Below are 15816 nucleotides of genomic sequence, written 5' to 3'. Positions count from 1 at the left end.
TTAAAAATTGGTTGAGGCATCACCTCAGTCTTATCCCTGCCTTTAGGAAGTAGTCATGGGCTTTTCCAGCTGCAGTTAGATGTGTCATAAGGCCATGTTTACCTCTAGGGAATAAACAACAACAACTGAAATTTTATAAAAATTTGTAAAAAATTCAGTCACACATTTCCCAGTGTAAAAACTGAAGCTTGGCACTGCATAATTAAAAAGTGGAAATAAATACAAATAGTAGGTATATGGCTGTGTTGTTGGGTTGTAGGTTTTTTGTTTTGTTTTTGTGTTTAAAAAAAAATGTTTTTTAATTGTCTCATCTCCTCACCACCTTAGCATTCTGCTGCTGAACTATTGTTCCCCACATTCTGATAGTGTACACATTATAATTAAGTATATGTGCACTTCAGGTGCAGAATAAAGTATTTATGACTTCCATATTTAGATACAGGACAATTTTTCAATTATATGCCCCATAATTGCTTAATCAGAAAGGTTATATAAAATAGTTTTAGCAGTAGGGGGGTTTTTGATTAACTGATAATGGAGCAAGCCCATATCACAGTTTATTTTGATCATTTTGTCTTGATTACCAAACCTTAGCTTGAACTTTTCCAAGAAACTTCTCCAAGTTTCTAAATCTGATACGTATCTGCAGTACAGAAGTGCTGTAAGAATTGGCAGTATTAGTCCTTCCATTCTCTTTTGCTGATTTGTTTCATCCCTGTTTAAGAAGCTCATTCCACTTAACAGAAAATTGACTAGTACTTTACTGTGTGGAACACTGCCAGAAAAGAAAGTATTTAGACTCTTGAAGGAAGTTTGGTTTTGTTTGTGCATCCATAGACAGTATATTTTGACACACTGTAATCCAATAGTAGCGTTAGATAGGATTGGGTCAGCTTTTAATCATGATTGATGTTTTATTTATATTGTATTTTCAAACAAGAAGATGTTTAAGAGTTTAGCTATGCACTTTGAAGCATACACAAAAACACTCTCCTGTAAAATAATCTATTCCCTTTCCTATTCCTAACACAAAAAAGTGATGTAAAGTGCTACTGTATAGGTTTTTTTTGTTTTTTGGGTTTTTTTTGTTTGTTTTTTTTTTAACTGAAATAGACTACATCTTTGAGTAAATGTTGGAACAATTAAAAATAATCAGCTGCTCTAGGACAGAAAAGTAAATACTTCAAGGGATGTTGTCATGTCTGCTATAAAAATAATGACTAATCTTGTTTAAGGAAAGTTCAGTATAATCTGTCCTGATTTCTTTACAGTTAACTGTGCTTTGTGTAAGAAAAGATTAACTACAGTATTCTGTTCAATAAAATTGTAGTTCATTTGAATAAAATTACTGATAAAGGGAGTTGGTAAATACTTCAGAAAATAATTTCTATCTATCTTTGTACTGGAAAATTTGATAGAGATTTAGTAAACTAAGGAAAAGACATCAGACTCACAAAGCTACAGTTTTCTACTTAAACTCTTATAGGCATTACAAGGACAAGAAATACATCTGCCATCAAAAACTCATATGATGAATGCACTTCATCTTCTGTCATCTAATTCTACAAGTGTTTGATTTGTACATATACATTTTCTAATAAGCCACTCTAAGTGCTGAGTTTTGATTTTTCTGTACTCAAAATACTTGAATTTGAAACTATAGGTTTTGAACAGTGCTGAGATATTGTCTGTCTCTTTTATCTCTGTGCAAGTCAAAGACTTTACAAATACAGTGTTAAGAAGCTGATACAGTCAGCTTTCCAAAAATGAAAAGATCATAGAATCATATATTGCCTTGGGTTGGAAGGGACCTTAAAGTTCCAAGCCCCATACTATGGATGGGCTTGTCACCCACTAGGTCAGGGTTCCCAGCACCTCATTCAACCTGGCCTTGAACACCTCCAGGGATAGAATGTCCAGAGCTATTCTGGGCAACCTGTGCCAGTGCCTCACTACCCTATGAGTAAAAAATGTCCTCCTGATATCTAATATAAATCTCTCATATTTAAGTTTAAAGCCATTCTTCCTTGACCTATTACTGTGAGACCATGTAAAGTCAGTCTCTAATGAGAAGTTCCTTTGAATGCCATGTGGAAGTCTCCCTAGATCCTTCTCTTTTCTGACACAAGCCCAGCTCCCTCAACTTTTCTTCATGGGAGAGATGCTCCAGCCTTCATCTTCATTATGTCTATATTGTGCTGGAAGCCCCAAGCCTGGACACAGTACACCTGATGGGGCTTTACGTGGGCTGAATTGTGAATGTCTGTCACTTCCCTCATTCTTCTGCCCTTCTCTCATTTGTTGCAGCTGAAGATACTGTTGGCCTTCCAGGCTGCAAGCCCTCACTGCTGGTTCATATCAAGCTTTTCATTCACTGGAACTCCTAAGTCATTACTACTGGGGCTGTTCTCAGTGAGTTCATCTCCCAGTCCACAAACGTATCTGGGATAGCATCACCTTACACTTGGCATTTTGAATCTCATTACGTTCACATGTTTCCACTTTTCCCAGATCACTTTGGATGGCATCACATAATCAGCTACATCACTCTGCTTAGTCAGTAAACTTGCTGGGAGTGCACTTGATCCTATTATTGAGGTAACTGATAAAGATGTTGAGGAGCATTGGCCCCAAGATGGACCACTGGAGGACACCACTCATCACGGGCCTCCACCTGGACATTGAACTGTTGACCTCAGTCATGTGGCCATGACTATCCAACCAATTCCTTATCTACTTAATAGGTCATAGGTCAAATGCATGTATCTCTAATTTACATATAATAAAAGATATTTTATTTGTGGTTTAAAAAAAAAAAAATGGCATGAGAAAATGCTCTCAAAGTAGCTGTTGTAAAATACTATCAAAATAAATGGCATAGTATTTTTCTGAAATCTTAAATCAGTTTTTGTGTTTTTTGTTTTCTATTGTCACATTATTCTTTTTTTTTTTTTTTTTTCCTGTTGGAAAGTAATAGGAAAATAGCAGCATCCAGATTTTTCAAAAGGACCCAACACTACTTTGTTCACCCTTGTTTAGATATGAAAGGACTATACATCTTTTTAATGTACGTTCATGTAAATACAGCAGTGCTAAAAAATCTGCAGAAATTGTTAAGTCTTGTACCAGTGGGTCTCTGAGATTATCCAGTAATGCAGTGCTCCTTTCCCACCTGTGTTGTTGTGACCATAGAAGCCATTAAGGAGATTTTAATAGCCACTAACAAGTCTTAAGTTTATATAATCCAAAATATATATCGAAGGTAGAATTAGTACTTTTGCTGGTATATTTGTCAGCTATCCATGCCTGCATTTCACTTTTTGCTTCTGCCTCAAGCAAACTCAGTTATTTTCAAGTTCCAAATATACAACACTGTGTTTGTATTGGAGAACAGTTTATAAAGGTGGGTGCACTGTGTTCGTGAGTTCATATCTGATTCCTAGGTGTGAATAATGAATTCTGAAATAATTAATTCTAATCCAGTTGTTGTTGTTGTTGTTATTGTTGTTTTGCTTTGTTTTGTTTTGTTTTTTGCTTTCATTTTGGTTGGTTTTTTGTTTTTGTTTTTTTTTTGTTTGTTTGTTTGTTTGTGTTTTTTGTATTTTACTTAGCTTCTCATTTTGTTACAGTATAATAATTGCCTGTGATAGTTCAACAAAACCAGAAGTACTTATTTGGAATTATATTGCTGGTGTCCTGATTGAACTGCATGCAATAAATCTGGTAAAACAGAAATGCAGTCTTTATGTATTTGAGAAAAAAATTGTAATCTCTGCCTGCTGTCATGATAAACTAAGCAATTTGCTAGCATTTATGAGTACTGCTCTGAAAGTAATGCATCCTATTTTATTTTGTTGGCCCACATTGTCAAAGGCGGATGTTGGTAACGTGGCAGTGGAGTTTGAACCTTCCCACTTATAATCCATTACATTTGTTGCCGTGTGACAGATGGCAGCAGAGGGGCAATCTGACAGAATGGTGTCTGACTTGGGAGTACGGATGAAACAAAGGTGTGGAATTGAATTCCTCCCTGTGGAGAAAATTGCATCCATAGATATTCATCAACACTTACTGAATGTTTAGGGTTACTGAACAGTGGATGTGAGTGTAGTGCAGGTGGTGTGTTTAAGCAACAGCACCATCATAGCAGCTGTGAAACTCTGGGTCACCTCTACTGGTACAGACTTTTATAAGCATGGCATGCTTGTTCATTGCTGGGGAAAATGTGTAGCAATTGTGTGTGACTGTGTAGAAAAAGAGCATTTTGTAACTAAGAATTTTCTCTATCAAATATTGTTACTGTACTCTTTCTAGCTGTTGCAGTTTCCATGGAAATCAATAGAAGGCATTACTTTTGGAGCAACCTACACATATTCTGTTTTATTTTTCTGTTGAATCTATTAATGAACTCAAAAATGCAGATTTCATCACATATCTTAAATGTGTTTATGAGTTAATTATCTGGTAATGCACCTCTCCTACTGCAAAATATCTAAAGATTGTTAGATATTGAATTTTTATTTTCTTCAAATGTCTCATCTGTCATCATGAGCAATTTACCTTTAGCTAAGGTAAGGCAAGCTGCATTTTTGTCTTGGCTCTTCTCCACAGTGGGAGTGCCCTGCTTGCACATTTAGTGCTCTGTGGGATAGAGATTTTAGCCATCAATCAGAAATCATATAGTAGGTGTAAGACATGAAATAAAATCGATACATTTTTCTGAAGCACGTCACTAGTTAAGTGACAAAAAATTTTCTGATAGTCACTGAAAAAGAAAAGTCAAAGGTACATTTGAACCTGTCAGTTCAACACATTCTTGTTATCCCTTTAGGGGATATCATACAACTTGACACCAACATTTAAGCTTTGAAAATTATGAGCTCATCTATTTCAAATGGGATGTCACATGTTCCCAAGCCTTTGCCATTACTTATAACGGAAGACAGGATGATCAGTTTTGTCACATATTGATAGTGAATAAGATCTTTTTTTTTTTCTTTTTCTTTTTTTCTTTTTTTTTTTTCTTTTTTTGTTTTTGTTTCAGAATGAAGAACAAATTTTGGTATTTTGAATTTGGCACTTCGGAAACTTTCTCAGCCACCTGTAAGAAGCTGCATGAATCTGTAGAAATAGAAGTAAGAAGCTAATTGTTGCCTTTATCCTTGAAATGTTACTAGTTTGGCTGAAATGCAGGGAGCAAGGGTGCAGAGTGCCTGAATCCAGCAAGGCAAATCAGTGCACATCCTTTCGACCCTATATTCCAAAATATTATTTTTATCATGTCTATTTGTAGTGTAGCCCTGAACACTGGAACAAAGTTCAGTTTGATGATTAGTGAAGTCTTAATACAGTAGACAAGGTCAAGAGGTGAAGTATAACATTAAAAATCAATAGAGAGTGTGTCTAGGTCAGATGGAAAAATGAAAGACTGTTGGAGGGAGTGAGAGCTGCTGCAGGATTAAAATAAAAAAATAAAATAAAATAAAAAACTTATTATTTCTAGATCCCAAGTTTTCATAACCTTTAAAACTCAGTTCCCTAAAATTGTACTTACTTTCCTGAATAAAGGTTAAAGAATATATTCTTTTTTTTTGAATCATTCCCCTTCATTAAATAGCTTTCCCCTCTGCACGAGAGGTCATTGTTCCATTATACATTGAACATTAACTGTAAAGACACAAGATAGTTACAGACAAAATAGGAATTTAAAATAATGTGGCACTACTACTTTGATGGATGATAGAATAATTGGCTACATTACATAAGCTGTTGGGGGGGGCTGATATTTATAAGTACATGAAAATTCTGAAATGAGTGGATGTGGAAATCTAATAATTTAAGTTAAATAATGGAATTATTTCTTAAGAAGGTTGTGGTGTACGCTTTTACTGACAGTAATGAGAAACTGCTCATATCATTGGAGTATTTGTATAGTAGTGTGAAGCGCTTGGAGAGGTATGGTAAGAGTATGAGTGTCAAGTCAAAGCCTACTGAACAACATAATCTGAAAACATCTGAAGGGACCATGGATCTCATGGCAGAATGGTAGCAAATACTGAGACTGAAACTTTTTTCTGTTAGGCTGTTATTTTCTTTATAAAAGGAAAATGTTCCACACATGCTTCCTTAAAATTAAAAAATAAAAATACATTGACTTCCAAGACAATGCTTCACACATTTGAGTTTAAGGACAGGTAGCCTATAAACATTTATAAATATTTGATTGATTATTGAAATAAATGCTTACCTTGTTTCTTTTGTTTTGAATATATTGCATGTTAAACATGTCCTTTAGGTAAATAATAATTTTGTTGGATTTCCCAAGAAAATGTTTTCTATTCAGCAAATAACTTGTGTAGCCTGATGCAAAATTCTTTAACCACCTGATTGCAGCCATTAAAAAGTAATGCAAATTCATAATTATCACAAATTCATATTAGTAACACCGTTACTAACAATAAAATATTACATTGTCAGTATATAAAATGTTTGTTAATATTCACCTTCTCTATGATGGCCATTCTCATTTTAAAAAGAATCATAGAATTGCTCTGGTTTGGAAAGATCTTAAAGATTATCAAGTCCATCCACAACCTAACCATACTACCCTATCTCTAACCCTCCACTAAATCATATCTCTGAGCACCACATCCAAATGGTTTTTAAACCATCCAGGGATGGTGACTGAGACACCTCCCTGGGGAGCCTATTCCAGTGCTTAGCCACCCTTTCTGTAAAGAATCTTTTCCTGATATCCAACCTAAACTTACTCTGGTGCAACTTGAGGCCATTCTCCCTCATCCTGTTACCTGTCACCAGTGAGAAGAGACCAACCCCACTCTCACTGTAAACACCTTTCAGATATTGGAAGAGGGCAATAAGGTCTTCCCTCAGCCTTCTCTTCCCCAGACTAAACAGCCTACATTTTCCTAAAGTTAGGAGCAAAAATCATATAGTTTCCAAAATGTTTGCACAAGAACTGTTAGGAGATAGTCATTTACAATTAATATCAGTAAATTACATTTAATGAACAGTATGCTTGTGTCTGATTTGTATGGTATAAAATTTCAGGAGTTGTGCTGTTTTCATCTGTTTGTTTTGTTTTGTTTATTTTTCTGCCTTCTTCCCCATGCCTGGCAATGTTGCTGCTAATGAGATCTTGGTGTATGATACCCCATTTCGAACTGAATAAAATCCACAAAGAAGGCATTTGCTATACAGCCAAATTTTGAATGAACAAGACCCGTAAAGATTAAGGATCTGTATCTCTAAGCTGGGAGAAAACAAACATTCAGTGTACAAATATTTGTTCTACCACATATTTGATTTGTAACACAATTGACTTGACTTTCCCAATGTATAGTGATTTCAAGTCTTCATTTTAAGTCCTGTATTTTTATTTTTTTTTTCCATTTGAGAAAGAGAACACAATTTTAAACTTAGTATAGTAACTTCAGTGCTTAGGATACACGGTAACTTAAGGAAGTATATGCTAAAGCGTTATCCAAAATAAGAGATGCTTTTAGTTCTAAATTGGGATCCAAAATTTGAGAAGAGAAACATATATTCTATACATCTAGTGTAAGTGGGGTTACATACCTGCTGTAAAACCATTGTGTGAGCATAGGAAGCCTGCTTATACCACCTGGTGTTAATAGGTAGGAGAAAGGGGCAAAATGTTATGTAGCCTTGCATAATATTACACTTGGTTATATGAATATTTTCTCAGCATAGGAATGGTCTGGAAAATTTTGGTGTAATGAATGAAGCGTAGAAGATGATGCCAGAGTAGAGGCTGAAGCCAGGAAAGAAAATAAATAAGTAAATAAAAATAAAAATAAAAATAATAATAATTTTTTAAAAAGAATAGGAACACTAATGTTTATTTCTAATTTGAGTAGGCATGTCTCATATTTTATTTTTAGCATTCATTGCATTATTTGAAATAATATTGTTGGTAACTATGACAATAATAGTAATAAAGGAAGCAGAGCACATTGAGTTTTGTTTCTGTAGTATATGAATGTGTTAAGACAATGCAGAGCTACCTGTAGTGCAAACTTCTTGTTTGTGTGTGAACAAAAGAAATCCTCCTTTTGCTAATACAGAAAGTTCCCCATCACTGTGGGATTCAGAGGCCTACTCGAATAATTGTCTTAGTGTACTACCTGCTGTGTTCTATATTGAGTGAAAATGGAAGCCAGACTCTGCACCATCCTATTTTACTATTCTTCTTTTATTTAAATAATTCCAGTCAGTTTAGGGGACGCCAGACCTTTATAAATTAACAGCAGGGAAATACCAAAGGTGTCAGATTGCATATTTATCATCTTTCTCTTGTAATACTTAAATATGTATTAAGAAGTGACTGACATAAATTAGGCAGATTTCAGAAGCCACAGGCCGTGGCTTGTAGAGGACCCCCTTCTGCTTGACATTTCATCCTTGTCAAAGATCAAATTATTTTAATTTAGGCTGCAAATTATAAGGAATGAAGACTTCTTTGTGGGAATTCCCTGTGGTAATCTGACTTTTGTTGTTACTGCTGCTTGTCAGTGTGCAAAAGATATAATATGCATGCAAATAAGGTTAAAAAATATGTACTATCTAATTATCCAGCCAGTACATTCCACTTGAAGACAGTGGGAGGCCTGACACACAGTATGTGTTTGATTCATTGAGGCCTGCAGGGTATTTACACAAGATTACTTTTAATTATGAAATTAATATCTGTTTATCTAGAATGTATAGGAGTAAGAGAGAGTATACATGAGCAGAATTTTTAGTAAAATAAATTATCTCAATATTTAATATATATAAAATAAAGGCGGAAGAAAAACTCCATAGATTTACTTCCAAAATTATGGTGAAGACCTATGCCATCTTTATTTTCAGAAAATTTTAGGAGTTATACTTTAACTTATAGTTTTTGCCATAACTGCCAACTCATTTCCAGGTATGTCTTTTCACATTAGTTTTCTTTCTATGCATGTAATCTAGAGGTGTGAAATTTAAGTCTTGAAGACCAAATATGAAATGGAAACCTTGAGGTCAAAATGGCTCCCTCTTCAGATTTACAGTGTTGTTAGAAAGGTTAGGAAGATGTAGAGTATGTGTTGTAATGCAGTTTTGTTTTGTGATCTGAGAAACTTTCAGGGTAAATGAATCATTTTGCACAGTTACTCTTGAATTCTACCTTCTGTTTCTTCAAAGCTATGATAATGGTTTAGATAAATGGAGAAGAAAAAGTGCCAGTGACCCACTGAGCAGCAAGCTGCACAATGTCAGTGGACTGTTACTGAAGCATGGTTAATTATTTTTCCAGTTTTCTTCCTGATTATTATGTATTGGAATTACAAAATAAGAGCCTTAATCAATTTTCAGTGCATGTCTGGACCTCCTACTGGCTTGCAGAACATTGCAGGAGTAGGACTGCTTCTAAGATATTCTATTTTACACAGTAAGGTGTGTGTAGCTCACAAGGATATCTGTGTGCTCTAACTGTGTTATGAGGAACAAAGGTAATCAGCCTTTAACTGACATTCAAGTTATGTACCAATGCTGGGAACTTTGCCTGGTTCAGTGAATTAGTAAGTAGAAGTGGATGCTTTACCTTTCATGCTCAGGTTCAACTGTAGTTGGCCCCATATTCCTGAAAACTACTCTTTTGTCTAAATGTGCAGGAAATACTAAAAAACCTCAATGAGCATTCCAAAGATAGGCATGTTTTCCTCTGGCACAGATATATATTTCAGAGAGCTAGTGTAACTACTTCTGATGGAGGTCCTGAGTTGAGAGATGCTGAACATGCATCAACATTTTGATACACTTACCTCTTACTATGGGTTATTAGTCATGCTTAACTCTACATTAATATAATGTTTTTGCCTTTGGATTGAAACTAATATCTGTGTGGTGTTCTGTGCTCTTAGGGCCTGGTTGGACGTTGTATGAAGGGGATAGTCGTTATTGGTGTAGCAAGTTTTGCAGTATAAATTTTTGTCTGCTAATAGCTGTATGTAGCTACAAATGTATTTCAATTAAGTCAGTGTATAGGTATCAGGTAACAAGATGGCTGTACCAAGTAGTCTCATACTTAATCAAGCAATGAAGAGTTGAATAGGAACCATGATTTGCCTGCTTAGTGTCCTTACCTAGTACTCCTAATGGATCCTTTACAAATGTAATTATATATATTATGTATATACATTGAATAAGCCATTAACATTGATGAATTGCTGAAGAAGAATGTCTGATTGGTAGAACATTCTGATTTGTCCTCTTTTACTGCTCTCTTTCTCTCTCATCTACTCTCCCTCTCCCCCCCCCTCGCCCCCCCCAACCCCCCCCCCCTTTTTTTTTTCCCCCCCATGCTAATCAGTGTGATGGGATTCAGCTAGACTTGATCAATATTTCTCTGGAAGGAATTGCCATTTTGAACATCCCAAGCATGCATGGTGGATCAAATCTCTGGGGGGAGACAAAGAAAAGACGCAGCCATCGTCGGACAGAAAAGAAAAGATCAGACAAAAGAACCACTGTCACAGATGCCAAGGAATTGAAGTTTGTATGCCAAGGTATGCTTAAAGATTAATATTGGCCATCTACCTCCTTACAGTCAACTCAGTTGTATAATTGCCCTTGCACTGCTTCTTGTCAAGAGAAAGGATAGACAGCTCTTAATTTATTTTCTTGTGCTTTTAGTTTTTCTGATGTGAAGCACTGGAGCACAGGCATAAACAGAGACATGCTGACAATTACAATCTATAAACTTGCAAATGTGCTTTTTTAGATAGGATGCTACCTGTTTAGCAGACTAAGCACATCATGTGGCGCTATTTTCCACTAGTTTAAAAGTGCCTGGAGTTTTGAGGAGTCCAAAAATGATTACTGAGCATTTTAAATGCTTATAGATATCAGTGTGAATAAAACTTCGGAATAGTCATGCCTTGTTTCCAGCCAACTGTCTTGAGGCTGTCAAAAATTACTTCAGGGTAACAAGAGCAAGCTACTTCTGTGTTACCATACTGTGATGATATGTGCAGTTCTTCATTGCGTATGCCACGGCTTGCTTGCATGGGTGTCATCCTTCCTTTCAGGACTCATTGCTTTATTGGTGATTAGGAGAATTTGCTCCTTATATTTTAATATATATACTTATTATTATAATAACTTTTGAGAAGCCCTTGCAGTAAATAGTAATCTCCATTCTACTTCACAGAATCTGAACACTAGGTGTTTTAACACATCATTATATGTCACAAATTGTGGTAATTTAAAAACAATGTTCTGCTCACGCTGAGGGATGAACAGACTAGACTTCAAAAACTCTTCCCTCCTTTATTACTTTTTATTGTAGGGAAGTAATATCACCTACTTCTGGGGTCCCAGCCTCCTTAGCCTTAGAATGGTCAGGACTTTAACTGCTTGATTTTACTATGGTTGTTTTACTGGTTTTGGATATCTTATTTTCTCTATTTCCTCAGAAGCAATTCTGAAATCACTTGTTATATCTTAATTAAAACGCAATGTGATTCGAATCTAGCAAGCTTACCCAGATGACAAATATTTGGGAATTAAGTCGTTTTCTATGGCTTTGAGCTTGTAACATGTGTGAGGACACAAAATCTGCTGTGTGTTTTAGCAGTTTTAGGAAGTGATAGATGAGTGTGAAGTGAGATGCACTGAGGACTGGTTGACTGGTAGAGCTTAGAGGGTTATGATCAGTAGCACACAGTCTAGTTGGAGACCTGTAACTAGTGGTCAGTGATGGGTCTGGTCTTTTTAGCATCTTCATTGGTGACTTGGATGATGGGACAGAGTGCACCCTCAGCAAGTTAGCTGGTGATACAAAGCTGTGCAGAGTGGCTGACACACCTGAAGGCTGTGCTGCCATTCAGCAAGATTCAGACAGGGTGGAGAGCTGGGCAAAGAAGAGCCTTATAGTTCCTTACCTTAGTGAACATTACAGGGTGGGCAAGTAAAGAATCCTACACATTAGCAGGAATAACTGAGTGCATTAGTACGGGTTGACCTGCTTGAAAGGGGCTTTGTGGACTTGCATGTTCTGGTGGACAGTGGGTTGACCATGAGCCAGCAGTGTACCCCCTTGACCAAGGAGGCCCATGGTATCCTGGGGAGCATTAAAAGCAGGTCAAGGGAAGTTATTCTCCCCCTCCCCCTCTACTCTGGTGAAGCTACATCTGGAGTACTTCATGCCATAATTTCATGATTTCAAACTAGTAACTATTTTTGGTGCCCATATTAAAGGGTGTTGCTACACATTTCTGTTTTCCTGGACAGGAAATAATAATGATAATAATATCAAAGACTTTGAAAAATATCAAAGTTATTTTATGGGCTATATTAGCTATGGAAATGCTCATAATGCAACATTAAGTCCCATACCATAGAAACTATGTGCTGTGGATGAAAATAGTTTGAACCAAGGCTAGTTTCAAAGCAGAGGTTGACTCCTCAGTAGACTAGAGCACCTGTATCTCATCACTGAGAACAGGGGGAGTATCATGTTACAAGGGCTGCTTCAAAGGTAATGCCTCCTGTTTATTTCCAATGCAATTACAACTGATAGGAAGAGTACAATAACACTGTTTGATAGAGCAAATTCTCAGCTACAAAACATGATTTTTTAAAATATAATTACCAACATTACTAGATACACTCAGTTGAGCTGATCAAGTCTCTTCATTTCATTCTGTGACAGCTGTGCATGGCCATTCAGAATGTAACTTGTCGTTCATGTTGATATCACCACTGCTGAACTGCGTTACCTGCCGCATCATTGTGCTGGTGTCCACTGTTTCCATAAATATTCAACAAGCACTGATAAATATCAAAGGGTGCATTTTTTTTCTACATGGAGTAATTCAGATCTGTGCCTTTGCTTCATACACAGTTCCATTTCAGACACCATCTGACTGCCTCTCTGCTGTCATCTGTCACACGGAAACAAATGTTAATGGGGTATTGGAAGGTTCAGCCTTTACTTCCATATCACCAACATCCACCTTTGATATCATCAGCCAACGTATTAAAATAGGAGACATTACTTTCAGAGCGCTCATATTTTTATATTGAATTGCTAACTGGTTTTTATGTTTTCAAATCAAAACATATATGAAAATGTATTTATGTAACTAACATAAATTGTTGGAAAGAAAACCTTTTTTAACAATAATGTACTAAATTTTATTGAATTATTTGTTAACGAGAACAAATATGGCATATTTTGTTTTGCAGAATTACAGTCTTCTCTCTCTCTCTCTCTCTTTTTCTTTCTTTTTTTTTTTTTTCTTTTTAAGGTAACTTTAATTTCTGATTTAATTCCTGAATCATTTGTACTCTACAAAGTTGATGTATCCAGAAAAGAAAATAGTGTAGCTACAGATATGTGTCAGTCCTTAAAGGAAGATAATTCAGTTAGTATTTTGACTTAAAGAGTCTGCCATTTGCAGTATTTCTGTTTTTTTCTTTATTTTCTAAGTCATACATGTCTATGTATGGTTTGGTTGTTTTTTTTTTTGTTATTTGTTTTTTGTTTTTGTTTTTGTTTTTTTCTATGTGCAGAATTTAAATACAACTGTGAACCATCCTTGAATATTATTTGGACAGGAATTAGATTTGGATATACACAGATATTGAAAAATGCCAAAAATTATTGCTTAAAAAAGCTGAACATACTGCATTTAAACTGAATTATGAGTTGAGAAACATAAATTTAAATAACTAAACTATTTACTGTTTAGGAAGTGACATCCAAAACATAAATTGAATCATGACAGCATCTTCCATGAAAGATATGCCACTTATGTTAGGTGTTAAGCAGCAGAATTTTCTTCTTCACAGAAATACTAAATAAGTATGTCAAGCCTTTTGTGATATGAGGAAATTAACAGATAAATTTTCAAAAGAATAAACTTTTTACTGAATAGAGTTGGAGGAGTCTTTCAGGAGAGTATTGTTATACTTTGTTTTGCTTTCATTATTGAAGTTCAGTTCGAGCTCTGTCCTGAAATGGATTCTCTTTTGAGGTTTTCAGTCTCTAAAGACACTATTGCAAGCCTCTACATAACCTTTTTTAGCATAACTAATTTTGGTCACCTCAGTGGACTCATTCCTGAAGGCAGTGTCTATGAACTATGAATGGATGAAAAATTTAATTTATAAATATTTCAGTGCAGTGTTTCCTCCTTCTGTATTTTGTACATCATCAGGCCCACTGATACTAAACAAGTCCTTAACAAGTTGATCTGTGCAGCTTGTTAAAAGAGCTGCAGTGAGCTATTGCTCAGCAACATGCCAGAGCACTAGACTATTTTGAGACAATATGCATTCACATCACAGTATCCAGGCATAAGCTAAGCTTACTGATCTGATGCAATAACTCTGTGTGGAAATCTTGCTTAATAACTGTATTTTGACTTTCTGAATGAAAATGCAAAAAAAAATTTAGAAATAGTGAGCTGTCTGTACACACGATTTTAGAGTAGGCACAGAGTTTGAAGGACTTATAACATTTCAAAATGTCCACACGTAATAGAAAAGGAGAAAAAAACTTTTTCATTAGTTGTTAACCTCCATTCTAGAGGAGAAGAGAAAAATTTTATCCCAAATTTCCACATAGCCAGTGGATTCCTGGCAAGAATTCTCAAAATAATTGGTCAGCTTTGTGGGCTAGCATGCTAATTGCATTTCTGGTGGTCTTTCAAAAACTATACTTTGTCCATTTGATTTCCACTTGCTGTTTGTAAGTCACTATATATTATGAACTTTGAGCTCTCTAAATATGAGTTATACATTCAGGAAGTTAGAAATTGTGTTCCAGTTCAGCACATAGTGCAAATTCAGGATCATGGAAGTTTATGTTATTTATGATTTATGATATAATGCAAAGCATTTATAAAACTATAATTGTGGAGAGCTATGGATAAGGTAATGGATAAAATACCTTATGATACCTTATGTTTCTTTTTTTTTTTTTTTTTTTTTAAACTTGTTTAGGCAGCTTTGAGCAATCTAACTGTTAGCACATTATCATGGAGGAAAAATAACTAAAAATAGATATTTCCTTTCTAGTATATGAAAGCCTGATGAACATAGAGAAACAGTGTCATCTAGACAGACCATCAAAATAATTTCATTACTTGCTGCTTTGACAATCTTAACTAGGTATTTTTGTGCATATATGTGCGTAGTTAGAAGAAAATACATAGTATTGATGTGATCCACATATATGAATTGTAGTAATGTTGTAATTAATGTTGTCAGTTATTCCTGTTACCTTAAAGAAAGGAGGGGAAAATGGTAAATTATCAAACTACCTTATCAAAACATATGTTCAACAATGCATTTAAGATTCAGAATTGGAGCAAGCAGAAATATTTCTACCCAAGAAAAAAAGTAGCTAAATCAACTAAACTGCAAAAGAATTAAATAGTTATTGCACACTGTTATGCTCAAAATTACTAGATAGCTTCCAAAGCACTTGTGGTCCTTTTTCTGGAAGTATCTGTACACAAAATGAGATATCTGCATATAAAGCGAAGTTGGGGCATTTATGCTGGAAATACCTTGATGAGTAACAATATAAATATAAATACCGAATAAATATAAAATACTGAACGGTAATAAAAATGTGTCAATGCATTTCTTAGGAAAAGCAAAGCGGATGACGGCTTTTTCAGATTCATTTATTTATTTATTTATTTATTTATTTATTATTTTTATTTTAAGTGTTAGCTAACCAAAGAGACTGCCTTCTGCCTTCCTATTTTTGAGAGTAAAAAAAAAAAAAAA

The 15816-nt window shown here is 35.1% G+C and overlaps 1 protein-coding gene across 8 annotated transcripts in view; it reads left to right on the top strand.

The window, feature by feature from the left end:
- DGKB (diacylglycerol kinase beta) overlaps window positions 1–15816 on the top strand; it is a 339581-nt gene that overhangs the window by 242399 nt on the left and 81366 nt on the right. For all 8 annotated transcript variants that reach the window (XM_015853622.2, XM_032443169.1, XM_015853620.2 and 5 more), the window contains 2 exons: window positions 5045–5135; window positions 10382–10577. In XM_015853622.2, coding sequence (XP_015709108.1) covers window positions 5045–5135; window positions 10382–10577 — 287 coding nt within the window. The remainder of the gene's footprint in view (window positions 1–5044; window positions 5136–10381; window positions 10578–15816) is intronic.

This window comes from Coturnix japonica, chromosome 2, assembly GCF_001577835.2.
Source record: "Coturnix japonica isolate 7356 chromosome 2, Coturnix japonica 2.1, whole genome shotgun sequence".
Classification (NCBI taxonomy): Eukaryota; Metazoa; Chordata; class Aves; order Galliformes; family Phasianidae; genus Coturnix; species Coturnix japonica.
This window is presented reverse-complemented; position numbering and strand designations above follow the sequence as displayed.